Source organism: Gorilla gorilla, chromosome 4 (assembly GCF_029281585.2).
Source record: "Gorilla gorilla gorilla isolate KB3781 chromosome 4, NHGRI_mGorGor1-v2.1_pri, whole genome shotgun sequence".
NCBI lineage: Eukaryota > Metazoa > Chordata > Mammalia > Primates > Hominidae > Gorilla > Gorilla gorilla.
Genome location: NC_073228.2, coordinates 31,000,045 through 31,026,845, shown reverse-complemented (window position 1 = coordinate 31,026,845; position 26,801 = coordinate 31,000,045). Strand labels below are relative to the sequence as shown.

Below are 26,801 nucleotides of genomic sequence, written 5' to 3'. Positions count from 1 at the left end.
CCTGCCAGAGCACCCAAGATGGTGGGAAAGCTGGTTTACCACCTCAATCTCACTTTTTCCAGTATAGTCACCATGAGTTGGGGGGGAGATTTTCTGTGCTCTTGATGCCAGGCAGAATCGGGGGAGGGGCATTACAGATCTGGAAGTCTGAATCTCTTACCATTCACTCTGAGGTTTTCTTTTTCACTTCTCTGTGGCCTCAGGAATTGTCTCATCCTCATATTTGAGTTCTGAGTGTTGCTGGTTAAAATCTCGGTACTATATATTTGTTTTTGGTTTTCTGCAGGGGTAGTGAAGCCAGCTAGCTTCTATACCACCGTTTTGGAACTGGAAGTCTCCATCTTCTATTATTTTAAAGTATCTATTATTACTATGCTCAGTGATATGAAGGAAAATATGCTTCTTTTAAATAAAAGGGTAGGAAATGTCAGCAGAGAAAGAGAAAATATAGGAAATTACCTAGTGAAAAGTCTACAACTTAAAAATACAATATCAAAAATAAAAATGAAATGGATGTGTTAATAGCAGAATTTGAGTGAGTAAATGAATTTGCAGATAGATCACTAGAAATTTCCAAACCAAATGAGTGAAAAAATAGAAAATAAGTAGAGCCTTAGCAACTTGTGGGACAATATCAGAGCCAACGTACATGTAGTTATTGCAGAAGGTGAGGAGAGTAAGGGAGGAAAAAAAATCTAAAAGTGGGAAACTTTCCACTTTTGTTGAAAGACATACATTTACAACTTCAAAAAGATAAGCAAATAACACATAAGATTAAGTACAACAAAAACCATGTCGAAGGACATCATAGTCATTTTCCTGAAAACCAAAGTAAGGAGGAAATCTTGAAAGTAGGCAGACAAAAGTAATGCATTGCACACACAGAAAGCACATTTTAACACACTATTGACTTCTCACTGGAAACCATGGAAGTCAGAAGACAGTGGAATAACATGTCTGAAGGACTCAAAGAATAAAATATTGGCCACCTGAAGTTTTCCATCAAACAACAATATCTCTCAAGGATGAAGGAGCAGTAAAGCCGAGACATCCACACTGGAAATTATGCTAATGGCACATAATACCAGAAGCAAACTTGCATCTTTAGGAAATAGTGAAGAATATGGTCATTTCTTGTTGAATAGAAAGGATGATTTTTCCCTTTTAAAAATTTGTGTCTAATATATGGGAATGATTGAATTATTTTGTTGGTATTGTATTATATGTACATGTAATACATATGACAACTATAGCACAAAGATGGAGGGTGCTAGGGTGGAGGCAGGTATATGGAGCTGTACTATTGCAAGGTTCAACATTGCTATAAATAAAAAATCAATGCTTCAATGAAAATGGCATACTAAAAAATGTTCAGTTAATACAAAAGACAGGAAAGGAAAGGCAGAAGCACAAGAAAAAGAGGGATAAACAGAAAACAGATATTAAATGGTATATCAAAATTCAACCATATAGAAATTAAATATTAATGTACTCCAATATAAAGGAAGAAATTGCCTATAAGGTAGTGTTGAATATAGAGACATTAATATGATAGTAAATGTATATTAAAAGATATATCATCCAAATAAGAAACATAAGAATATTGGAAATTCAACTATATTAGTATCAACTAAAATAGAATTTAAGACAAAGCCTATTACCAGAGATATTTTGTACTGTTCAAAAGTCAAATTATCAGGAAAATTTAAATGTATGCACGTAGACTCAGTTTTAAATGCACATAATTTAAATGCATCTTGACATTTTGGGCTGTATGATAAAAAATAAAATAAATGTATGCATCTAAAACTGAGTTTTAAAATACCTTAAATAAAATCAGAATTAATAGGATGAATAATTCTACAATCAGCATTGTTGATTTTAATACCACTTTCTTGATGTTGATAGAATAGAGAAAAAAGACAAATTATTAGAATAACACTACTAGCTACATTGGCCTATTAGATAACCAAACCCAACAACTGCAGAATACATATTATTTTCAATTATGACATCATGTCTAGTTTGAATGGATATGAAACAGTGGATAATAGATGATACTTAAGCCAGAGGCAAAACATTTATTATTGATGGATTTGGATGGCAATCACAGTGCAGTGCAGGGTACTGTAGGCTTGATAAGCAGCTTGATTCCAGTCATTTCCATCAGTGAATAGAACCTTACCTTGGCCGTGAGTGATCCAGATTGTTCAATTAGCAACTATGATTTGTTTGCAGAACTCATGGCCCCAAAGAGGTGCATCTGTAGTCTGCGAGTGTTTAGTCTTCCTTGTGGCAGATGAGACCACTGGCCAGGCCATTGCCAACTGAGGAAAAGTCAGTAAAAATAAAACTTCTAGAGGGTTTTCAGAATTAGGAGTCGGCGAACTTTTTCTTTAAAGGACCAGATAATAAGTATCTTTGACTCTGCATTCCATATTGTCTCTATACTCAGCTCTCCTGCTGTCATACAAAAGCTTCCATAGGCAGTACATAAATGAATGGGCACAGTTGGCCCACCGACATAGTTTTTACCTAACCCTGAATTAAAGCTGGGGTGATGGCTTTGCATTATTCTACCATGCTGGTTGCTCCTTATTTCAATCAGCCTTCCAGAGTTGTTGGGGTTATACAGCTATCAAGGCCCAGTGGGCATCATCATGTTTCATCTTAGCTGAGCCATCAGTCAATCAGGCCCAGGTATTTAAAGGAAGCTCTGTGAATCCAGTGCCTCTTGAGCCGGTGGCATGCTTCAGACAGTGGAATAAAAGATAAAGTGGCTGTAATACCCAAGGTTCTGCTCAACCAGACTGGCTGTACTCTGGAATATACCATTTCCATTTGAATAGCGGTCCCTGTTGGTTGGGCTCTTCCCACCTTGTTCATTTTCAAATTTTAGTTGACCCATCCCCAAGTAGGTCTAGAAAGTCACAAGGCCTCCATGGGTCAGTTGTTCAATTACAATTAGAACTTTGTAGCTGGTTAATAGCAGCCTTCTAAAAAAGGGAGTGTACTTGGTGGCTGCATCAGGCAGGTGGCGATGTTGTACTGAGATAACACCTTTGAGTACTTCAGCAGCCATTAAGTCTTTACCTAAACATTTTACTCTTGGAATCCTATGTTGTTTCTGGCATATAATATGGGAAGGAACTGGAAGTCTAGTAGGTGGTCTGTTGTGCACTTGTCCCACTATCACCTTGGTGTACATGTTCGATGATATCCTCTGGCACAAGCATTTAAGTACAGTCATGTAAGCCATTAATACCAGTTATATATTCACCAACATAAGTCAAAATGATAGTACATTGAATCGGACTAAAGGGTCCCACCATTTTATATCCCATTCCAGTGTATTTTTCCTTCATGAAAAGCATGGACTAGCGTTTTTAATGTGCACATGCCAGTTGCTCCAGTGACAGTTGCCCTTCAGTAATGTTATCCCCTGTGCATGGCAGGGGAAGCTACCCTTTGGATAAGGTGGGACAGCTAGGATGTTGGGCTTTTATCTCACTTGGCTTTTTTTTTTTTTTTTTTTTTTTTTGAGACAGGGTCTTGCTCTGTCACGTAGGCTAGAGTGTAGTTGTGCAATCATTGCTCACTGCAGCCTTGAACTCCTGGGCTCAAGAGATCCTCCCCCTCAGCCTCCCAAGTAGCTGGGACTACATACAGTTGCATACCACCATGCCCAGCTAATTTTTATAAAAATTTTTTAGAGAGGCTGTTGCTATGTTGCCCAGGCTGGTCTTGAATCCATGGCCTCAAGAGATCCTCCCACTTTGGCCTCCCAAAGCTCTGAGATTGCAGGCATGGGTCACTGTGTCCAGCCTGAAAGTGCACGTGTTTTTATCAGTTCTGAAGGATAAAAAATGTTGAAGTACATGGCTGGGAATGTTTCTAGAACTTGTATTTTAATTCCCTTTTTTATATTTCTATATGTTTTCATTAAACATAACCTCATCAAATGGCTTGGACTTTGGCAAGGTAGTTATTGCTATATACAGTTATCTTTATGATAACTCTCTTCGTCTTGAGACTTTTTATCCGAGCACTGCTCTTGGGTTTTCTTTCTTTTCCAGTAGGGTTAGAAAGGGCGTTGTTATTGGAATCATTAGGCATACTTTTGGCCATAGAAAGAAAACCACATTTAACAATGGTTTTTTAAAATCAGTGTTTATTTTTTATCACGTTATAAAATGTTTGCTGCTGGTCTTGGCTGAATGATGTCTATGTGACTTTTTTTGCTCTTTCCCTCATGATTCCTTTATAAATGTCACTTCCCTGAGCATCATTTCAGACTTCAAGGCAATAAGATGGGGAGAAAGGGCACCATCAGTGATGTTAATTTCCTTTATCAGAAAAGCAGATACTGTTCCAGAATCCTGCAATAGCCACCTGCCTTTGAGTGATCATAACTATGTCACCACTTGTTGTAAAAGAGGCTAGGCAATCACAGATTAAGTATCTGTGGTGTCATCCAGTGAAGGAGTGAATGTTGGAGATGGATGTTGGATTTGCCTCTCAGTAGTTAAATCTATATAATCATCACCACAATCAAGATATAGAATAGTTTTCTTATCTCAGAAACAACTTTCCTCCTGCCCTTTTTCATCAGTGCTCTCTGCCCTGCTGTTGCCCTAGACATTGCTATTACCTTATTATTAAAATATATATATACATGTATGAAGGAGTCTTGCTCTGTCCCCCAGGCTGGAGGTCAGTGGTGTAATCTCAGCTCACTGCAACCTCCACCTCCCGGGTTCAAGCGATTCTCCTGCCTCAGCCTCCTGAGTGGCTGGGATTACAGGCGCATGCACCACACCCGGCTAATTTTTGTGTTTTTAGTAGAGACAGGGTCTCACCATGTTGGCCAGGCTGGTCTTGAACCCCTGACCTCAAGTGATCCACCTGCCTCGGCCTCCCATAGTGCTAGGATTATAGGCGTGAGCCACCACACCTGGCCTAAAAATATTTTTTCTGTAATTTCTAAGGTTTGATATGGGGTTGGAGGGAATGCTGTTGCTGGTCACTTTATTTTCTAACTTGGTATTGCTGATCAGTACCAGAGTTATTATTTAAGTATTCTAAAAATGCATATTTCTTGGTCATCCCCCCTCCTACCCAAATAACTACTGAATCATAATTCTGAAGGTGTGACCACAGGATCTGCATTTTGTACAGATCATCTAAGTGCTTCTTATCACACTAAAGTTTAACAATCTCTGCTTCAGATTTTTTTAGGATGTTAAATAATCCCAAAATGTTATCATTCTTATTAATTGAGGTTGTTATTGAGTTTTTGGTGGTGAATTCACAACCTTATAAGATGCTGATTTCTACATCTTAGATGCTGAAATGTAGTAACATTTAGTTCTAGTACCCAATCCTCTTGTTTCATATGTACTTTGACTTCAACCCATTTTGTGAATTAATTTTTTAAAGTTTTGATAAAATGTTGAACATAGATGAAAACACTCTTTAGAAATTTTATGTTCCATGTGAGTATATCTACTATATTAGATATTGGTTTCCCCAAATACTACAGTTTTGAATTCTCAAATCGATGAAATATTTAAAAATGAATAACTCAGATTACATAAAGTGTTTGTATAAATCAGAATTACTGGACTATGACTACAGTACGTTTTAAAGAACAAATATATTAGCATTTTAGAGGCCTAATTGGTTTCTGATTAGCCAAATTTTATATCATTATAATGAGAAATGTGAGATATTATAAATATGCTAAATAATACAGGAAATATTTAATGAATGGTAAATTACATAACCTAACATAAATTTGCAAAACATTTAATTAAACACTGTAACACTCTATTTGTATCTCATTAGTTAAGAACTCTGACATTTGTATACTTAAAAACTCTAAATTGGTAATAATGAGTGCCCTAATGAGGATTCCCAGATTAAGTTAAGTGCTGTTTGCTTGAGTTTTTCTTCTTATGGCACACTTTTATGCTGAATGGAAGGAAACTTAATAAGAACATCTGGTTATACCTTTTACCCATATTATATTCAAGCCATTTGTTTAACCCAACCCCAGATGTGAAATGAGCCACCATAGGCACAGATAAAAATGCTCCTTTAGGCTTCTCAGCAGCTGCTTATCTTCCTTTGTGCATAGGACAGCAAAGACATCTCTAAGAACTAAGGGGGCTATTAAAAGAAACCACAAACTATAAAAGGAGGCTATAGAACTTCACTTTCAGGAAACTGGCTAGTTAGTGTTCCTTTCATTTTTTTATGACAGATTTGTTGAGGTATAATTCACATACATAAAGTTCACCATTTTATAATGTACAATTCAGTAGTTTTTTAGTATGTTCACAGAGTTATACGTTGATCACTACCATTCAATTCAAGAACATTTTCAGCACCCCAAAATGAACCTTATACCTATCCAAGTCACTCTCCATCCCCCTCTCCCTGCTCCTCTGCAATTATTTATTTTCTGTATCTGTGGATTTGCTTATTTTATACATTTCATATAAAATGGAATCATACAATATGTGGCCTTTTATGTCTGGTTTCTTTCACTTTGCATAATGCTTCAAAGTTCATTTTTAAATATGCATCAGAAACTTCATTCCTATTCATGGATGAGTAAATACTATTTCATTATATGGATATATGACATTTTGTTTATTCATTTATCAATTGATAGACATTTAAGTTGTTTCCACATTTGGGCTTAGGAATCCAACTGCGAACATTTGTATATAGATTTTTGCTTTTTTTTTTTTTTTTTTTTTTTTTTGAGATGGAGTCTTGCTCTGTCGCCCAGGCTGGAGTGCAGTGGCTCACTGCAAGTGCAAGCTCCGCCTCCCAGGTTCACGCCATTCTCCTGCCTCAGCCTCCTGAGTAACTGGGACTACAGGCACCTGCCACCACGCTCGGCTAATTTTTTGTATTTTTAGTAGAGATCGGGTTGCACCGTGTTAGCCAGGATGGTCTCAATCTCCTGACCTCGTGATCCACCCGCCTCGGCCTCCCAAAGTGCTGGGATTACAGGCTTGAGCCACCGCGGCTTGTATATAGGTTTTTGTATGAACGTATGTTTTTAGTTCTCTTGAATATCTATCTAGGAGTGAAAATGCTGGGTCATATGGTAACTTTATGTTAAACTTTTGGAAACATTTTTTTTTTTAGTATTTATTGATCATTCTTGGGTGTTTCTCGGAGAGGGGGATTTGGCAGGGTCATAGGACAATAGTGGAGGGAAGGTCAGCAGATAAACATGTGAACAAAGGTCTCTGGTTTTTCTAGGCAGAGGGCCCTGCCGCCTTCCAAAGTGTTTGTGTCCCTGGGTATTTGAGATTAGGGAGTGGTGATGACTCTTAAGGAGTATGCTGCCTTCAAGCATCTGTTTAACAAAGCACATCTTGCACTGCCCTTAATCCATTTAACCCTGAGTGGACACAGCACATGTTTGAGAGAGCACGGGGTTGGGGGTAAGGTTATAGATTAACAGCATCCCAAGGCAGAAGAATTTTTCTTAGTACAGAACACAATGGAGTCTCCTATGTCTACTTCTTTCTACACAGACACAGTAACAATCTGATCTCTCTTTCTTTTCCCCACATTTCCCCCTTTTCTGTTCGACAAAACCGCCATCGTCATCATGGCCCATTCTCAATGAGCTGTTGGATACACCTCCCAGACGAGGTGGCGGCGGGGCAGAGGGGCTCCTCACTTCCCAGATGGGGCGGCCGGGCAGAGGCACCCCCCCACCTCCCAGACGGGGCGGCTGGCCTGGCGGGGGCTGCCCCCCACCTCCCGGACGGGGCGGCTGGCCGGGCGGGGGCTGCCCCCCACCTCCCGGACGGGGCGGCTGGCCGGGCGGGGGCTGCCCCCCACCTCCCGGACGGGGCGGCTGGCTGGGCGGGGGCTGCCCCCCACCCCCCGGATGGGGCGGCTGGCCTGGTGGGGGCTGCCCCCCAAGAAACAATATTTTTTAAGCTTTTATTTTTTAGAGATGGAGTCTCTAAAAATATGCATTGCACAGGCTGGAGTGCCGTGGCTCAATCATAGCTCACTGCAGCCTCAAATTCCTGGGCACCAGCGATCCTCCCACCTCAGCCTCCCAAGTGATTGAGACTATAGGCACATGCCACCACACCTGGCTATTTTTCTTTTTTCTTTTTGTAGACACAAGGTTTCACTGTGTTGTCCAGGCTTATGTCTCTGGCTTCAGGTGAACCTTCCACTTCAGCCTCCCAAAGTACTGGGGTTACAGGCGTGAGCCATTGCATTTGGCGGAAGCACTGTCTTTTTTATTATTATTATTATTATTATTATTATTATTATTATTATACTTTAAGTTTTAGGGTACATGTGCACAATGTGCAGGTTAGTTACATATGTATACATGTGCCATGCTGGTGCCCTGCACCCACTAACTCGTCATCTAGCATTAGGTATATCTCCAAATGCTATCCCTCCCCGCTCCCCCCACCCCACAACAGTCCCCAGAGTGTGATGTTCCCCTTCCTGTGTCCACGTGTTCTCATTGTTCAATTCCCACCTATGAGTGAGAATATGCGGTGTTTGGTTTTTTGTTCTTGCGATAGTTTACTGAGAATGATGATTTCCAGTTTCATCCATGTCCCTACAAAGGACATGAACTCATCATTTTTTATGGCTGCATAGTATTCCATGGTGTATATGTGCCACATTTTCTTAATCCAGTCTATCATTGTTGGACATTTGGGTTGGTTCCAAGTCTTTGCTATTGTGAATAATGGCTCAGTAAACATACGTGTGCATGTGTCTTTATAGCAGCATGATTTATAGTCCTTTGGGTATATACCCAGTAATGGGATGGCTGGGTCAAATGGTATTTCTAGTTCTAGATCCCTGAGGAATCGCCACACTGACTTCCACAATGGTTGAACTAGTTTACAGTCCCACCAACAGTGTAAAAGTGTTCCTATTTCTCCACATCCTCTCCAGCACCTGTTGTTTCCTGACTTTTAATGATTGCCATTCTAACTGGTGTGAGATGGTATCTCATTGTGGTTTTGATTTGCATTTCTCTGATGGCCAGTGATGGTGAGCATTTTTTCATGTGTTTGTTGGCTGCATAAATGTCTTCTTTTGAGAAGTGTCTGTTCATGTCCTTTGCCCACTTTTTGATGGGGTTGTTTGTTTTTTTCTTGTAAATTTGTTTGAGTTCATTGTCGATTCTGGATATTAGCCGTTTGTCAGATGAGTAGGTTGCAAAAGTTTTCTCCCATTTTGTAGGTTGCCTGTTGACTCTGATGGTAGTTTCTTTTGCTGTGCAGAAGCTCTTTAGTTTAATTAGATCCCATTTGTCAGTTTTGGCTTTTGTTGCCATTGCTTTTGGTGTTTCAGACATGAAGTCCTTGCCCATGCCTATGTCCTGAATGGTAAAGCCTAGGTTTTGTTCTAGGGTTTTTATGGTTTTTAGGTCTAACATGTAAGTCTTTAATCCATCCTGAATTGATTTTTGTATAAGGTGTAAGAAGGGATCCAGTTTCAGCTTTCTACATATGGCTAGCCAGTTTTCCCAGCACCATTTATTAAATAGGGAATCCTTTCCCCATTGCTTGTTTTTGTCAGGTTTGTCAAAGATCAGATAGTTGTAGATATGCGGTGTTATTTCTCAGGGCTCTGTTCTGTTCCATTGATCTATATCTCTGTTTTGGTACCAGTACCATGCTGTTTTGGTTACTGTAGCCTTGTAGTATAGTTTGAATTCAGGTAGCATGATGCCTCCAGCTTTGTTCTTTTGGCTTAGGATTGACTTGGCGATGCGGGCTCTTTTTTGCTTCCTTATGAACTTTAAAGTAGTTTTTTCCAATTCTGTGAAGAAAGTCATTGGTAGCTTGATGGGGATGGCATTGAATCTGTAAATGACTTTGGGCAGTATGGCCATTTTCACGATATTGATTCTTCCTACCCATGAGCATGGAATGTTCTTCCATTTGTTTGTATCCTCTTTTATTTCGTTGAGCAGTGGTTTGTAGTTCTTCTTGAAGAGGTCCTTCACATCCCTTGTAAGTTGGATTCCTAGGTATTTTATTCTCTTTGAAGCAATTGTGAATGGGAGTTCACTCATGATTTGGCTCTCTGTTTGTTTGTTATTGGCGTATAAGAATGCTTGTGATTTTTGCACATTGATTTTGTATCCTGAGACTTTGCTGTAGTTGCTTATCAGCTTAAGGAGATTTTGGGCTGAGACATTGGGGTTTTCTAGATATACAATCATGTCATCTGCAAGCAGGGACAATTTGACTTCCTCTTTTCCTAATTGAATACACCTTTATTTCCTTCTCCTGCCTAATTGCCCTGGCCAGAACTTCCAACACTATGTTGAATAGGAGTGGTGAGAGAGGGCATCCCTGTCTTGTGCCAGTTTTCAAAGGGAATGCTTCCAGTTTTTGCCCATTCAGTATGATATTGGCTGTGGGGTTGTCATAGATAGCTCTTATTATTTTGAAATACGTCCCATCAATACCTAATTTATTGAGAGTTTTTAGCATGAAGGGTTGTTGAATTTTGTCAAAGGCCTTTTCTGCATCTATTGAGATTAATCATGTGTTTTTTGTCTTTGGTTCTGTTTATGTGATGGATTATGTTTACTGATTTGCGTATGTTGAACCAGGCTTGCATCCCAGGGATGAAGCCCACTTGATCATGGTGGTTAAGCTTTTTGATATAAGCATGGTGGATAAGCTGGATTCGGTTTGCCAGTATTTTATTGAGGATTTTTGCATCAATGTTCATCAAGGATATTGGTCTAAAATTCTCTTTTTTTGTTGTGTCTCTGCCCGGCTTTGGTATCAGGATGATGCTGGCCTCATAAAATGAGTTAGGGAGGATTCCCTCTTTTTCTATTGATTGGAATAGTTTCAGAAGGAATGGTACCAGTTCCTCCTTGTACCTCTGGTAGAATTCGGCTGTGAATCCATCTGGTCCTGGACTCTTTTTGGTTGGTAAGCTATTGATTATTGCCACAATTTCAGATCCTGTTATTGGTCTATTCAGAGATTAAACTTCTGGGCGGAAGCACTTTCTAAGTGGCTACACCATTTATATTTCCCCTATGGAAATTTGAGGGTTTCAGTTTCTACACATCCTCACCAAAACTTATCATCTTTTTTTATTTTAGCCATTCTTTTGGGTATGAAGTGGTATCTCATTGTGGTTTTTATTTGCATTTCCTTAATGACTAATGATGTTGAGAGTCTTTTCATATGCTATTGGCCATTTGTTTATCTTCTTTGGAGAAATATTTGTCCCAGTCCTTCATTTATCAGATGTATTATTTGCAAATACTTTCCCCCATTCATTTTGTGGCTTTTTTAACTTTCTTAATGGTATTCTTTTTTTTTTTTTTTTTTTGAAACAGGGTCTCACTCTGTCTCCCAGGGTAAAATGCAGTGGTGCAATCACAGCTCACACCAATCTTGACCTCCCTGGGCTCGAGCAATACTCCCACCTCAGCCTCCTGAGTAGCTGGGACTACAGGTAGCTGGGACTACAGGCGCACACCACTATGCCCAGCTAATTTTTCTATTTTTTTTGCAGAGACGGGGTTTCACCATGTTGCCCAGTCTAGTCTTGAACTTGTGGGGTCAAGTGATCTGCCCACCTCAGCCTCCCAAAGTGTTGGGATTATAGACAGGAGCCACTGTACCTGACCTTTATTTATTTATTTATTTATTTATTTTGGAGGCAGGTTTTCTTTTTTTTTTTTTTTTTTTTTTTGAGACGGAGTCTTGCTTTGTCGCCCAGGCTGGAGTGCAGTGGCGCGATCTCGGCTCACTGCAAGCTCCACCTCCCGGGTTCACGCCATTCTCCTGCCTCAGCCTCCCGAGTAGCTGGGACTACAGGCGCCCACTACCACGCCCGGCTAATTTTTTGTATTTTTAGTAGAGACGGGGTTTCACCGTGTTAGCCAGGATGGTCTCGATCTCCTGACCTCGTGATCCGCCCGCCTCGGCCTCCCAAAGTGCTGGGATTACAGGCGTGAGCCACTGCGCCCGTCCAGGAGGCAGGTTTTCACACTGCTGGCATGCAGTGGCACCAGTATGGCTCACTGCAGCTTCAAGCTCCTGGGCTGAAGCGATTCTCCCACCCTAGCCTCTTAAGTAGCTGGAACTACAGGCATGTGCCACCATGCCAGGCTAATGTGTTTTTATTTTTTGTAGAGACAGGTCCTTGCTATGTTGCACAGGCTACCCTTGAACTCCTGGCCTCCAGCAGTCCTCCCACTTCCGCCTCCCAAAGTGCTGGGATTATAGGCATGAGCTACCATGCCCAGCCAATGTATTCTTTGTACATGCAAAGTTTTTAATGTTGAAGAAGTATGATTTGTCTACTTTGACTTGGGTTGCTTATAGGTGATCTCGATTAAGAGTCCAAGTAAGAGACTAATATAGTAACCTTGTAGATGATAGTGTTTTAAGTGTATTTTTGTTTTTCTTGAGACAGGGTCTCGCTCTGTCACCCAGGCTGGAGTGCAGTGGCATGATCTTGGCTCACTGCAGCCTCTGCCTCCTCCCAGGTTCAAGCAGTTCTCCTGCCTCAGCCTCCCTAGTAGCTGGGATTACAGGCATGTGCCACCACACCCAGCTAATTTTTGTATTTTTAGTAGAGACAGGGTTTCACCATGTTGGCCAGGCTGGTCTGGAACCCCTTACCTCAAGTGATCTGCCTGCCTTGGCTTTCCAAAGTGCTAGGATTACCTACGTGAGCCACTGTGCCCAGCCACAAGAGTGATAGCAGTAGTATGTTGATAGCAGTGAAAACAGACATTTGGACAGAGTTGCAATATATTTTTATGAGGACAATAATAATAATAGCAAACATCTTTGTATAGTGCTTATTAAGTGCTAGGCACTGTTCTAAATGCTGTATGTAGTAACTCATACCCAACAACCCTATGAAATTGGCCTAATTATTCCTGTTTTGCAAATGAAGAATCTCAAGGCACAGAGCTGGTAATTAACTTTCATATGGCCGTATAGCTTGTACGTAGTAGATATATTTACTGTGATATATTGCCTCTAGGTAAAGCTTATATATGGCTTTATATTTATAGTACTGTTTCCATGTATTTTCATAATCTTCTATAATATTAAACTTTGTAGATTATGTTTCATTTCAAATTGGTATTTTAAATCTAATCTGAAAAGAAATTATATGTGTATGCACAAATGTGTATATGTAGTTATGTAATATATATAAATGGATAGATATACTGTATATTTGCATTAAGAGTTGCCTGAAAGAAGGATGTGTTCCAAGACAATGAGAAATAGTTGTGGGATTTATGTGTGTGTGATTTTTTTAAAATACCAAAGTGATTTTCTGTATTTATGTTTCATTATTTTATTATATATAGCTATATTCTACCTTGAAAACAAATAAAATATCTGCTTGCTATTGAATGTCATTTTTCTTCTTTTAAGCAGATAATCCATATTTTTTAAATTAATTAATTTATTTTACAGATTGGGGGTCTCACTCTGTTGCCCAAGCTAGAGTACAGTGGCACAGCCATAACTCACTGCAGCCTCATAACTCCTGGGCTTAAGCGATCCTTCTACCTTAGCCTCCTGAGTAGCTGGAGCTACAAGTGCATCACTGCACCTGGCTTGCTATTGAATTTTTTAAAGTACCTTAAAAATAAAGTATCTTAATTTCATTGGTCTCATGTTCTTAACTCATGTCTTGTATGGATTTTTCTTAAGGGAAGACTTTCTTTAGTTTTTCCTCTCTGTACTGTGGAGAATCTAATAACACTAACTTTGAATTTCAACTGAGCAAAAGATTATTCCCATAAAAAGAATGTCTTTCTTCTCATTGTAGATCTATATTACAAAAAACTATATTGAATTATTATATTTTGAATTGCATCAACAAAAATTTTTGTCAAAATTTGGTTTTTCTCTTGTTATAAACAACAACTACATGGTACCTTTGATTTTGCTTTCTTGTCTTCAAGGCCTAAAATTTATTATCTGGTCCTTTACAGAAAAAGTTTGCTGACCCCAGTTCTAAAAGAAACCTCCACTTCTCTCATGTCCACAAACATTTTCTGTGTCAGTTCTATAGGATTTTGAAATGTGGCCAACCAGGAGCACATATAGTTTATCTCTTGCTGTTCACATCTGCTTAGTTCCTGAGTTCAAAATATTGACTAGTGAGTGTCTTAAAGAAAAAATTATATAAATATGTTTGTGTCCTAAATTTGAGAGCAGGGGTTTGAATAGTGAGTGGTACCTGTACTTGTTTATTATTTGTTACCACAGTTGCCTAATCTGTACATGGTAAATGTTATTTGTCACGATATTCATGATATTTAGTGCTGTAGAATTAAATCAGTAATGCGACTCGACTCCTATCTAGCTCTTCTTTTTATGATGAGAAAATGTTAATTACAAATAACATTCCATAATTGAGGTCCAAAAATCATGCAGATAATGTCATCACCTTATTACTAGTTTTCCATTTTTACAGGTTTTTTTCATTTTTAATAATGTCTGAAAAACCGTCCAGCTAGTTAACTAATAGCAACAGTTATATTATTTTACATTTTGTGGATAGGCAACTTGTTATCCTCTGTAATGTTATTTAAAGGATTAAACTTTCCCTACTTATTTTGACAGCTAGTATCTTTAGCAGTCCTTCTCTGCTCATTTATATATGCTGATATGTCTTCAAGGTCATAGAGCAGAATCACTTCTCTATTAGCAGTTTTCTAAAAAAGCATTAGGTGGAATTCTGTCTTCCTGCCTTGATACTGATTGTTAACACTACCTCTATATCCTGAGTAGTCTTAAAATGAAAGAAAGAAACTCCTTTTTATTGACAGACCAGGAAGTGGTCTTGATTATAAGTGTTTTGGAAAAAGATGTTAGATAACATAGTTCAATTTCACTGTGGCTGGAACATAAGCTGCTCAATGATAAATCTAAAGATGCCTTTCTTTATATAGTTGACTCTGTCATGTGAAAATGCATTTCATATTATGATATTAATTTCTTCCGGTACTATATTTCTTTTCTCTTACTTCTTCTGTTTACACCTTTCTTCGTCCTGCTTTTCCCTTTCTCTTGCTTTTCTACGACTTTCATTCTTTCTTTTAATAGGACCCCTGATCTATTCAGAAAAGTCACTTAAGCTGAACATAATCGTAGGCAAGCTACAGAGGTTAAACACTTCTGGAATAACTATTTATCTGAAATGCTGGAATTGTTGGGAGTTAAATTGCTCAGCTTTTAGGACAGTCTTTAATTATATCATTAATGTGTCATTTGGATGTGTCACAATAGTCGAGATTGGCAGGCATGTGGTTGAATTTTGAGTTTGTTCATGTACTGATGATGTTTGTCTAGCAGTTTTCTAGCAATGAAGTATCTTGTCTTGATACATAAGACTAAAATTTCTTTTTTATTTAAAAGATTCCAGGCTCTATTAGAAACTTGTACTTTGATGGCTACCTATATCTTTTGTTTGTGGTGCATTTCTGAAATATGTAGTCTTATTTGAAGATCTAATGCATTGAAAAGTGTTTCTCTGACCACTTGGGGACTTTTACCTAATTCATGTTATTATAATGAAGCTAATATGCCTCATGCACATAGATATGTATATATACAGCTTTTTTTTAATTTTTAATTTTTGTGGGTACATAGTAGATATGTATATTTATGGAGTACTTGAAATATTTTGATACAGGCATATAGTACATAATAATCACATCAGGGTAATTGGGGTATCCATCACCTCAAGCATGTATCCTCTGTGTTACAAACAGTCCAATTACACTCTTTTAATTATTTAAAAATTTTTTTTGTGGGTACATAGTAGGTAGGTATATATATTTGTAGAGTACATGAAATGTTTTGTTTTATCCAGGCACAGTGGCTCACGCCTGTAATCCCAGCATTTTGGGAGGCCAAAGTGGGCAGATCACCTGAGGTCAGGAGTTTGAGACCAGCCTGGCCAAGATGGTGAAACCCCATCTCTACTACAAATACAAAAATTAGATGGGCGTGGTGGTGCATGCCTGTAATCCCAGCTATTTGGGAGGCTGAGGCAGGAGAATCACTTGAACCCGGGAGGCAGAGGTTGCAGTGAGCCGAGATTGCACCACTGCACTCTAGCCTGGGTGACAGAGTGAGACTCCATCTCAAAAAAAAAAAAAAAAGTTTTGTTTTAATACAGGCATACAATGTCAAATAAGTGCATAGTGAAGAATGGGGTACCCATCTCCTCAAGCATTTATCCATTTGAGTTATAAACGATTCAACTGTATTCTTTTTTTTTTTTTTTTTGAGACAGAGTTTCACTCTTGCCGCCCAGGTGGGAGTGCAGTGGCATGATCTCAGTTCACTGCAACTTCTGCCTCCAGGGTTCAAGTGATTCTCCTGCCTCAGCCTCCCCAGTAGCTGGAAGTACAGGCGTGCGCCACTATGCCTGGCTAATTTTTTGTATTTTTAGTAGAGACAGGGTTTCACCATATTGGCCAGGCTGGTCTCAAACTCCTGATCTCAGGTGATCCACCTGTCTTGGCCTTCCAAAGTTCTGGGATTATGGGTGTGAGCTGTCACACCTGGTCCCAATTATATTCGTTAAGTTATTTAAAAATATATGATTAAGTTATTATTGACTATAGTCACCTTATTGTGCTATCAAATAGTAGGTCTTATTTATTCTATTTAAAAATGTAGAATTAAATTATTATTGACTACAGTCACCCTGTTGTGCTATCAAATACCAGATATTATCCATTCTTTCTATTTTTCTTACCCATTAGACATCCCTACTCCCCCCTCCTCCCTCCACTACCCTTTCCAGCCTCTGGTAAACATCCTTCTACTCTCTATCTCCATGAGTTTATTATTTTGTTTTATTGATTGATTGAATGAGATGGAGTTTCACTCTGTCGCCCAGCCTGGAGTGCAGTGGCGCGATCTCAGCTCACTGCAACCTCCACCTCCTGGGTTCAAGAGTTTCTCCCACCTCAGTCTCCCAAGTAGCTGGAATTACAGGCGCACGCCAACACATCAGGCTAATTTTTGTATTTTTAGTAGAAATGGGGTTTCACCATGTTGACCAGGCTGGTCTTGAACTCCTGACCTCAAGTGATCTGCCTGCCTCGGCCTCCCAAACTGCTGGGATTACAGGCCTAAGCTACCATGCCTGGCCAAGTTCCTTGTTTTACGTTTTAGATCCCACAAATAAGTGAGAACATGCAAAGTTTGTCTTTCTGTAAGTGGCTTATTTCACTTAATATAATAACCTCCAGTTCTGTCCATGTTGTTGCAAATGACAGGATATTATTCTTTCTTTTTATGGCTAAATAGTACTCCATTGTGTATATATACCATATTTTCTTTATCCATTCATCTGTTGATGGGTCCTTAGGTTGCTTCCACATCTTGGCTATTGTGAATAATGCTGCAGTAAACATGGGAGTGAAGATATCTCTTTGATATACTGATTTCCTTTCTTTCGAGTATATGCCTAGCAGGGGAATTGCTGGATCATATGGTAGCTCTAGTTGTAGTTTTTTCAGGAACCTCCAAATTGTTCTCCATAGTGGTTGTATTAATTTACATTCCCACCAATAGTGTATGAGGGTTCCCTTTTCTCCACATCCTTGCCATCATTTGCTATTACCTGTCTTTTGGATAAAAGCCCTTTTTTAAACTTGAGGGAGATGATATCTCATTGTAGTTTTGATTTTCATTTCTGTAATGATTATTGATGTTGAGCACAGTTTTGTATACTTGTTTGCCATTTGTATGTCTTTTGAGAAAATCTATTCGTATCTTTTGCCCATTTTAAAATAGGATTGTTAGATTTTTTCCTGTTGAGTTGTTTGAGCTCTTTTCTAGTTATTAATCCCTTGTCAGATGGATAGTTTATAAATATTTTCTCCCAACCTGCGGGTTATCACTTTGTCGATTGTTTCCTTTGCTGTCCAAAATCTTTTTTAACTTGACATGATCCCATTTGTCTATTTTTGCTTTGGCTGTCTGTGTTTGTAGGGTAATACTCAAGAAATCTTTGCCCAGTTCAATGTTCAGGAGTTTCCCAAAATGTTTTCTTGCAGTAGTTTCATAGTTGGAGGTCTTAGATTTAAGTTTTTAATCCATTTTGATTTTATTTATGTGTATGGCGAGAGATAGGGGTCTATTTTTATTCTTCTGCATATGTATATCCAGTTTTCCCAGCACTAATTATTGAAGAGACCGTGTTTTCCCCAATATATGTTCTTGACGTCTTTGTTGAAAATGAGTTCACTGTAGGTATGTAGATTTGTTTCTTGGTTCTCTGTTCTGTTCCATTGGTGTATGTGTCTGTTTTTATGCCAGTACCATGCTGTTTCAGTTACTATACCTCTCTCTGTAGTATAATTTGAAGTCAGGTAATGTGACTCCTCCAGGTTTTTTGTTTTTTTTTTTTCTTTTTGCTCAGGATAGCTTTGGTTATTCCGGGTCTTTTGTGGCTCTATATACATTTTAGGATTTTTTTTTCTATTTCTGTAAAGAATGTCATTGGTATTTTGATAGGGATTGCATTCAATCTGTAGATTGCTTAGGGTAGTATAGACATTTTAACAATATTGATTCTACCAATCCATAAACATGGAATATCTTTCCATTTTCTTGTGTCCTCTTCAGTTTCTTTTTATCAGTGTTTTGTAGTTTGCATTGTAGAGATCTTTCACTTTTTTTGTTAATCGCTAGTTATTTATTTGTAGCTATTGTAAGTGGGATTACTTTGTAAATTTCTTTTTCAGATTGTTCACATTTGGCATGTAGAAATGCTACTGATTGTTGTATGTTGATTTTGTATCCTGCAACCTTACTGAATTTGTTTATCACTTCTGTTAGTTTTTTGGTGGAGTCTTTAGGTTTTTCTGAATATAAGATCATATGATCTGCAAACGAGGCTCATTTGACTTTTTCTTTTCGAATTTGGATGCCTTTTATTTCCTGTCTGATTGCTCTGGCTAGGACTTCCAGTACTTTGTTGAATAACAGTGATAAAAGTAGGCATCCTTGTCTTGTTCCATATCTTGGCAGAAAGGCTTTCTGTTTTTCCCTGTTCAGTAAGATACTAGCTGTGGGTCTATTGTACATGGCTTTTCTTGTATGGAGGTATTTTCCTTCTATACTCAGTTTTTTAAGAGTTTTTATTATGAAGTAATGTTGAATTTTTATCATATGTATTTCTAGCATCAGTTGAAACGATTATATGGTTTTTATCCATTATTCTCTTGATAGAACATGTCACATTGATTTGTGTATGTTGTACTGTCCTTGCATACCTGGGATAAATTCCAGTTGGTTGTGATAAATGATTTTTTTTTGATGTGTTGTTGAATTTGGTTTACTAGTATTTTGTTGAGGATTTTTACATCAATATTCACCTGGAATATTGGCCTCTAGTCTAGTCTAGTCTAGTCTTGTCTTCTCTTTTCTTTTCTTTTCTTTCCTTTTCTTTTCTTCTTTTTTTTTTTGATGTATATGTTTGGTTTTGGTTTCAGAGTAATACAAGCATTGTGGAATGAGGTTAGAAGTATTCCTTCCTCCTCTATTCTTCTCAATAGTTGGAGTAGGATTGATATTAGTTCTTCTTTAGATATTTGGTAAAACATCTAAAATTAACCAGTGAAGCCATTGGTCCTGGATTTTTCTTTGCTGGGAGACTTATTACATCTTCAGTCACATTACTTGTTACTGGTTTATTCAGGTTTTGGATATTTTCATTTCAATCTTGTTAGGTTGTATGTGTCTGGGAATTTATCCATTTCTTCTAGATTTTCCAACATATTGGCATATAATTGCTCATAGTAGCCTCTAATGATCCTTTGAATTTCTGTAGTATCAGTCATAATGTCTCCTTTTTCATCTCTGATTTTATTTGAGTCTTCTCTCTTTTTTTCTTAGTTCAGCTAATGATTTGTCAATTTTGTTTATCTTTTTAAAAAACCAACTTTTCATTTTGTTAATCTTTTGTATTCTTCATTTCAGTTTTATTTATTTCTGCTTTGATCTTTATTATTTATCTTCTACTAATTTTGAGTTTGGGTTCCTCTTGCTTTTCTATTTCTTTAAGATGCATTGTTAGATTGTTTATTTGAAGTTTTCCTTTTTTTTATTTAGGTGCTTATAACTATAAACTTCCCTCTTAGTACTGCTTTTACTGTATCCATATATATATTTTCATGTTAAGTTTCATTCACAAATATCTTTATTCTACTGTGCTTTTTATCTTGTCTGGATTTTTTAAAACACTATTTGACAATTGTTTTAGGTGGTGGAAAATTAATTTAGTCAGTGTAGAAAACTTAAGTATCTGTGAGCTGCCTTCCTTTTAGAGGCTATGCTTAAAAATGCTTATAACAGTATCAGATTTTCCTTAGCTTTCTTTAATTTTTTTCTGAAATAAGTAAGTGGAGATATTTTTGCTCAAGTTGTCACCAGTTGACTGATATTGAGATAAAGGTAGTAAATTCAATTTGCTAATTCAGAAATACTGGAGATTCTTTATTCACTGTATGATAAGTGTCATATAAATTAACTTTCCCTGGCTCAGGTCTGTGGCTCACCACTTGTTTTTGTAAATAAAGTTTTTTTTTTTTTAACATAACTGCACTCATTTACATATGTTCTATGACTGCTTTGACAGTCCAAGAGTAGAGCTGAGTAATTGCAACAGACAGTGGAGCTTTTACATCCTACAAGGCCATATGGCCTCTTACAGAAAAAGCTTGCAGATACATGAGCCACTGCAGATACATGAATTATTGTTGTTATCAGTTATGTGTGTGTGTTGGGGGGCAAAGGGCATTGAGTGTTTTAAGATCTTCTTTCTTTGCATTTCACCTCTCTTCAGGATCCTGTATCCCTGACTATTGAAGTAACATTCTACCTAATGGAGTTTTGATCAACAGTCATTGTGAAATTCATCTGTAGAGTAAATTTTTATTTATTACCTGATCTTAGGTACATTTGGTAATGAGGCAATCATTTATATTCATATTTGGTGATGTGTGATACTCTTAGAAAAATCCAAGTAGTTTGAGACATTTTTGTATCTTTTCTTATCTCATTTCTAGGTACAGGACATCTGCTTCAGCCATGACTGTCGCTGGGTTGTGGTCAGTACTCTCCGGGGTACTTCCCACGTTTTCCCCATCAACCCTTATGGTGGCCAGCCTTGTGTTCGTACACATATGTCACCACGAGTAGTGAATCGCATGAGCCGTTTCCAGAAAAGTGCTGGACTGGAAGAGATTGAGCAAGAACTGACGTCTAAGCAAGGAGGTCGCTGTAGCCCTGTTCCAGGTCTATCAAGCAGCCCTTCTGGGTCACCCTTGCATGGTAATTTTCTCTGTCTCCACTGTTGTCTTGAATCTTCCTTCCCTTTGTCCTTATTTTTACAGATCTGGGATAAAACTAAACTTGTTATAGTCTGTTCATGTAAAAAGAAGATCTTAGACTTATATGAAATTCTTAATTATTAAATAATTTAATAAATTGGAGCCAGTATAGTAATGGTGATCTTTACCATGCTATTTTAACTCCCTGTTTCAATATATAAGGGATATTTGGTATCATATTTATGGAATATAAAACTTGGAACTATTTTTATAACTTCAGAGAACTGAACGTCGTTTTTACTTATCTCTTCCAGAACATTCTATGTTCAATGGGACACTATAGTTTATTAAGAAATATTCATCATTGGAAAGAAATAGTCATAGGTAATGTGTATTTTAGATAGAGCAGCATTTGCTTTTTTTTTTTTTTTTGAGACGGAGTCTTGCACTGTAGCCTGGGCTGGCATGCAATGGCGTGATCTCAGCTGACTGCAACCTCTACCTCCCAGGTTCAAGCAATTCTCCTGCCTCAGCCTCCCGAGCAGCTGGGATTACAGGCACCCGCCACCACGCCTGGCTGATTTTCTGTATTTTTAGTAGAGATGGGGTTTCACTATGTTGGCCAGGCTTGTCTTGAACTCCTGACCTTGTGATCCACCTGTCTTGGCCTCCCAAAATGCTGGGATTACAGACATGAGCCACCGCACCCAGCCTGCATTTTATTTTAAAATGGGATTGGCGGGATTTCTGCTGTGTATCTCAGTAATTTATCTTAGAGCAAGTAGCTGTGTAACCATCATCCCAATCAATAAATGGAACATTATTGGAATCTCTCTTTTGCATACCTTCTCCATAACATTAAACCACAATTCTCATTTTTATGGTAACCACTTCTTTACTTTTTAGAATATTTCTACTCCTAAGCAAGTGTCCTTAAACACTATTGTTTCCCTTTTATGTAAATGGAATTATAGAGTATGTATATTTTGATATCTTTGGCTTCTTTAACATTATATTTGTGAGATTCAGTTATGTTGTTGCAGGTAGGTTTAGTTCATTTATTTACAGCTCTCATTTATTCCATTGTACTTCTGTTTATTTATCCTTTCTACTACTGCTGATGTACATTGCATGGTTTCAGGTTTGGGGATAATATGTATACTAATTTTTGAGTGGAAATTCTTGATCATAACGTAGTTGAATCTTAACCTTGATAAATAACACTGGAGTGGTTGTACCGTTTCATTCTCACTAGAACGACAGAAAACGTTGACATTAGATCACTTTTTCTGGAGCATTGCAGATTTCCCTTGATGGGTGACCATTTTAGGTTTTCAAGATTGGGGAATCTTATATAGAGAGATTGTGGTTACCACAGAAAGTCATTGTTATTTTATTAATTGACCTGAAATTCACATAACATAATATTCACCATGTAAATGTGACAGTACATTCATGATGTTCTGCCACCACAACCTCTGTTTACAAAACATTTTCCTCACTCCAAAAGGAAACCACATATTCTTTAAGCACTTACTCCTCATTCTTCTTTCTCCTAATCCCCTAGCAAACACCACTCTCTGCTTTGTAGACTGTTAAATTTACTTGTCCTGTATATTTTATATAAATATAATTATAGAATATATGACCTTTTGTTTCTGCCTTCTTTCATTTAGTATAATGTTTTTGAAGTTCATCCACATTGTAGTATATATTAACACTTCATTCCTTTTTGTGGGTAAATTATATTCCATTGTAGGAATGTAACGCAATTGATCCATTCATCCACTGAGCTACATTTGGGTTGTTTCTACCTTTTGGTTATTGTGAATAGTGCTATTATGAATATGTGTGTACGTGTATTTGAGTACTTGTTTGTAATTCTTTTGAGTATGTACCTATCCTAATTTGTTTCAGCTTCTATATTGACCACATTACACATTCTTTCGTAGTATCCGATGACTTCCACACACACACACACACACACACACACACACACACACTGTAGGAAGCTTAAAGATAGACTGAAAAAATATAGGTAAATGTTTTCCTCGGGACTTTTGTAACTCAAAAAAATGGGACCTCTTTTTACTCCTGAGATCATACTTTATGCTTTGGTTCTATTATTTTTAATGAGAATGATTGTTATTCATGTGTATTTAACTTAACTAGTGACCCATGATATTTAAGGTTGAAAGTTTTTAGAATCAGCTCTAGATGCAAAAGGTCATTGGGAGCTAAACATTGAGTATACATGGACATAAAGATGGGAATAGTAGACACTGGGGACTCCTGGAGGGAGGACAGTGGGAGGGGGTGAGGGTTGAAAAACTACCTGTTGGGTACTACGCTCACTAGCTGTGTGACAGGATCATCTGTACACCAAACCTCAGGGACATGCAGTTTACCCATGTAACAAACTTGCACATGTGCCCCCGAACATAAAATAAAAATTGAAAAACAATTCTTATATTTCAAAAAAGTATATAGAATTTTTATAAAATAAAATTTAGGAAGCTATGAGATATTGATATTTTCAGCCATTTGCTAGACATTTTATTTCAGACTTAGTTACATTTTTTGGTGTTAGTGTTAAAATTGTGTTCTCTATGTAGATGTGTAGTATAGGTTCTTTGGGGGCTTTTCTTTTTGTGTCAAATGTTTTTCATAACATAAAATTTTAGCAACATCTTTTGGCAAAGAGATTCACTGTACACATGGAGCAGCTAGGTCAATAAGAGAAACCACAGATGTATTGGTAAATTAAGAAGGATTTGTGATCCCTACATTTATATGTCTTTGGAAGATATTTCCTTGAGCTGCTTTTTTGTTCTTATTCTTGCTTCTTTATTCAGCAAACCACATAAGAGGTTTTTGTGTTAAGATTCGAGCATAATGTGCACAAAAGATTGTGGTCATTCCTACCCTCATAGATCTTGTATTCCATGGGAAAAGACAGATATTAAATGACTGCGAACAAATATCTTTCAATATACTTTTGTTGAAGGTTGCAAAGTGCCAGTCAATGAAGGATTTCATCATTTGTGAAAGGACAGTAGTTAAAGAGCAATACTACTAGATTTCCAAGTCAAAATATATTGTTTTCTCTCAGCTTTATTGCTTTCATGTCTCTCTGCATGTTTTTTTCAGAAATCTCAAAGAGGAGAATCCACACTGTTCGACTCTGCTGCTGTACTTAAGATTTTCTTTTCAAAGCAAGGAATTTCAGGCAGCCTATTCCTCCTGATAGATAACACGTGTTAAAATTGTATTTCCAGAATTTCCCTCTATTACTCTGTGTAGTTTTTCTCATTTTTGAAGCATGGACTTTAGAGTGATGGTCATTTTTCTTCATGTTTTTTTGTATCTTACATGTCATAACAAAATGGGCATTGTTGATTAGTTCTAAAAATGATGTATTTACAGTTTGTGTGGGTAAACAGTCTGATGCTGGTCAAAAACAATGTAAACCATTGAACAGGGAGGGATTCATCTTGAAAATGAATCATGTTTTGGCGGTATTACCGTTGTTTGTCTGTGCTCTTTTTAGCCAAGTAAAGGAAACTGTTAAATAACAGTTGATATAGGGGTATTTCCTTTTTACTCTTTGGACCCAATCCAGTTTAGGTTAGGATTATTTTATCTATTTGCCAATTTTTTTAACTTTCCAGAGGATGTTTATTTATTTGAAATATATTCTTTATAAATATCTCTCCCATTTCCTATCTCTTTGCCTGAACATCCACTTAGTCTACTTGAGGACTTCTTGTGATCCATGAACAGGATAGGAAAAAAATTTACATCTTTATATTCACTATCCTTTAACCAAAAGTAAGCATTTCCTTTTTGTTATGAACATGGAAAATACATGACAAAAATATTAACAGTGCTTGTGACACTGTTACCAATAGAAAATGCAGAATTACTCATATCACTTTATATATGAAATATATATCTTGAAGTATCTTGCATTATTGAATATATTTTAAAATATTGTTTTTACTCATCACTACTTTGAAATTATTATGATTATATAATATTTTAGTATTAATTGATTATATACATTACTATAACACTTTATTTTTAATGTATTGATAACTGTACTTCAGTATAGTTCATTTTCTTTGTAATTATATGTCTTTTTCCCATGCCTTGTAAATATTATTCTGGGAAACATTCCTCAGGCTTCCCCAGACTGTCCAAATAGTCTGTGATACAAAAATGGTTAAGAATCCCTGATCATCATTTTTTCCCCCATCTATATCAGTAATTTCTAACAATTTTTTACTATCACAAGCACTTCCTTGTGGAATATTAGCTATAAATATGATCTGCCAATTTTCTGCTTAAGATCTTTGTGTCTCACCATATTCCTAGAAGGTTAGAAAATGTCCTATCTTATTTCCAGCTTCTTGTCTAACCATACCTAGATTTCCGTACCCTTCCCTGAATATGCCACATGTATTTATTTTTTGATAACTTTCCTATTTGCAACTTTTCTTTATTTGACATTATTATTGCCTCTTTGAATGCCTACTAAGCAAGCTAAAATATTACTGCCTCTCTTAAGCCTTCTTTTGATTTTTATCATCTTTTTCAACCTTGGTATTGGTATGCTCTGCATACTTTTATCATATTATAATATGCAGGTTATTCATTGACATGTCTGGGCTTCCTATTAGATTGACTTCTGTGAGCACAAAGTCTTTTTGGTGTTTCTATTTGTATCTTGGCAGTTGACATAGATTCTAAGGCCTTTTTTATTTTTTTGAGACGGGGTCTCGCTCTGTCACCCAGGCTGGAGTGTAGTGGCGCCATCTCGGCTCACTGCAAGCTCCGCCTCCTGGGTTCAAGCGATTCTCCTGCTTCAGCCTCCTGAGTAGCTGGGATTACAGGTGCGTGCCACCATGCCCCGCTAATTCTATTCTATTCTTTTCTTTTCTTTTCTTTAGACGGAGTCTTGCTCTGTCTCCCAGGCTAGAGTGCAGTGGTGCAATCTTGGCTTGCTGCAACCTCCACCTCCCGGGTTCAAGTGATTCTTCTGCTTCAGTCTCCCAAGTAGCTGGGATTACAGGTGCCCGCCACCATGCCTGGCTAATTTTTGTATATTTAGTGGAGACAAGGTTTCACTATGTTGGCCAGGCTGGTCTTGAACTCCTGACCTCACCGTGAGTGAGTGATCTGCCCACCGTGGCCTCCCAAAGTGCTGGGATTACATACATGAGCCACCGCGCCCAGCCAAATTTTTGTATTTTAAGTAGAGACTGGGTTTCACAATGTTGGCCAGGCTGGTCTCAAACTCCTGACCTCAAGTGATCCACTTGCCTCAGCCTCCCAACGTGCTGGGATTACAAGCGTGAACCACCGCGCCCGACCAGTTTCTAAGGCTTTAAACCAGAGTTTTAAAACATCT

At 37.7% G+C, this 26,801-nt stretch overlaps 1 protein-coding gene across 9 annotated transcripts in view; it reads left to right on the top strand.

Annotated features, from left to right (window-relative positions):
• Positions 1-26,801, top strand: part of BCAS3 (BCAS3 microtubule associated cell migration factor) — a 709,394-nt gene that overhangs the window by 285,337 nt on the left and 397,256 nt on the right. For all 9 annotated transcript variants that reach the window (XM_019027610.4, XM_019027611.4, XM_019027606.4 and 6 more), the window contains exon 15: positions 21,125-21,389. In XM_019027610.4, the coding sequence (XP_018883155.1) occupies positions 21,125-21,389 (265 nt within the window). The remainder of the gene's footprint in view (positions 1-21,124; positions 21,390-26,801) is intronic.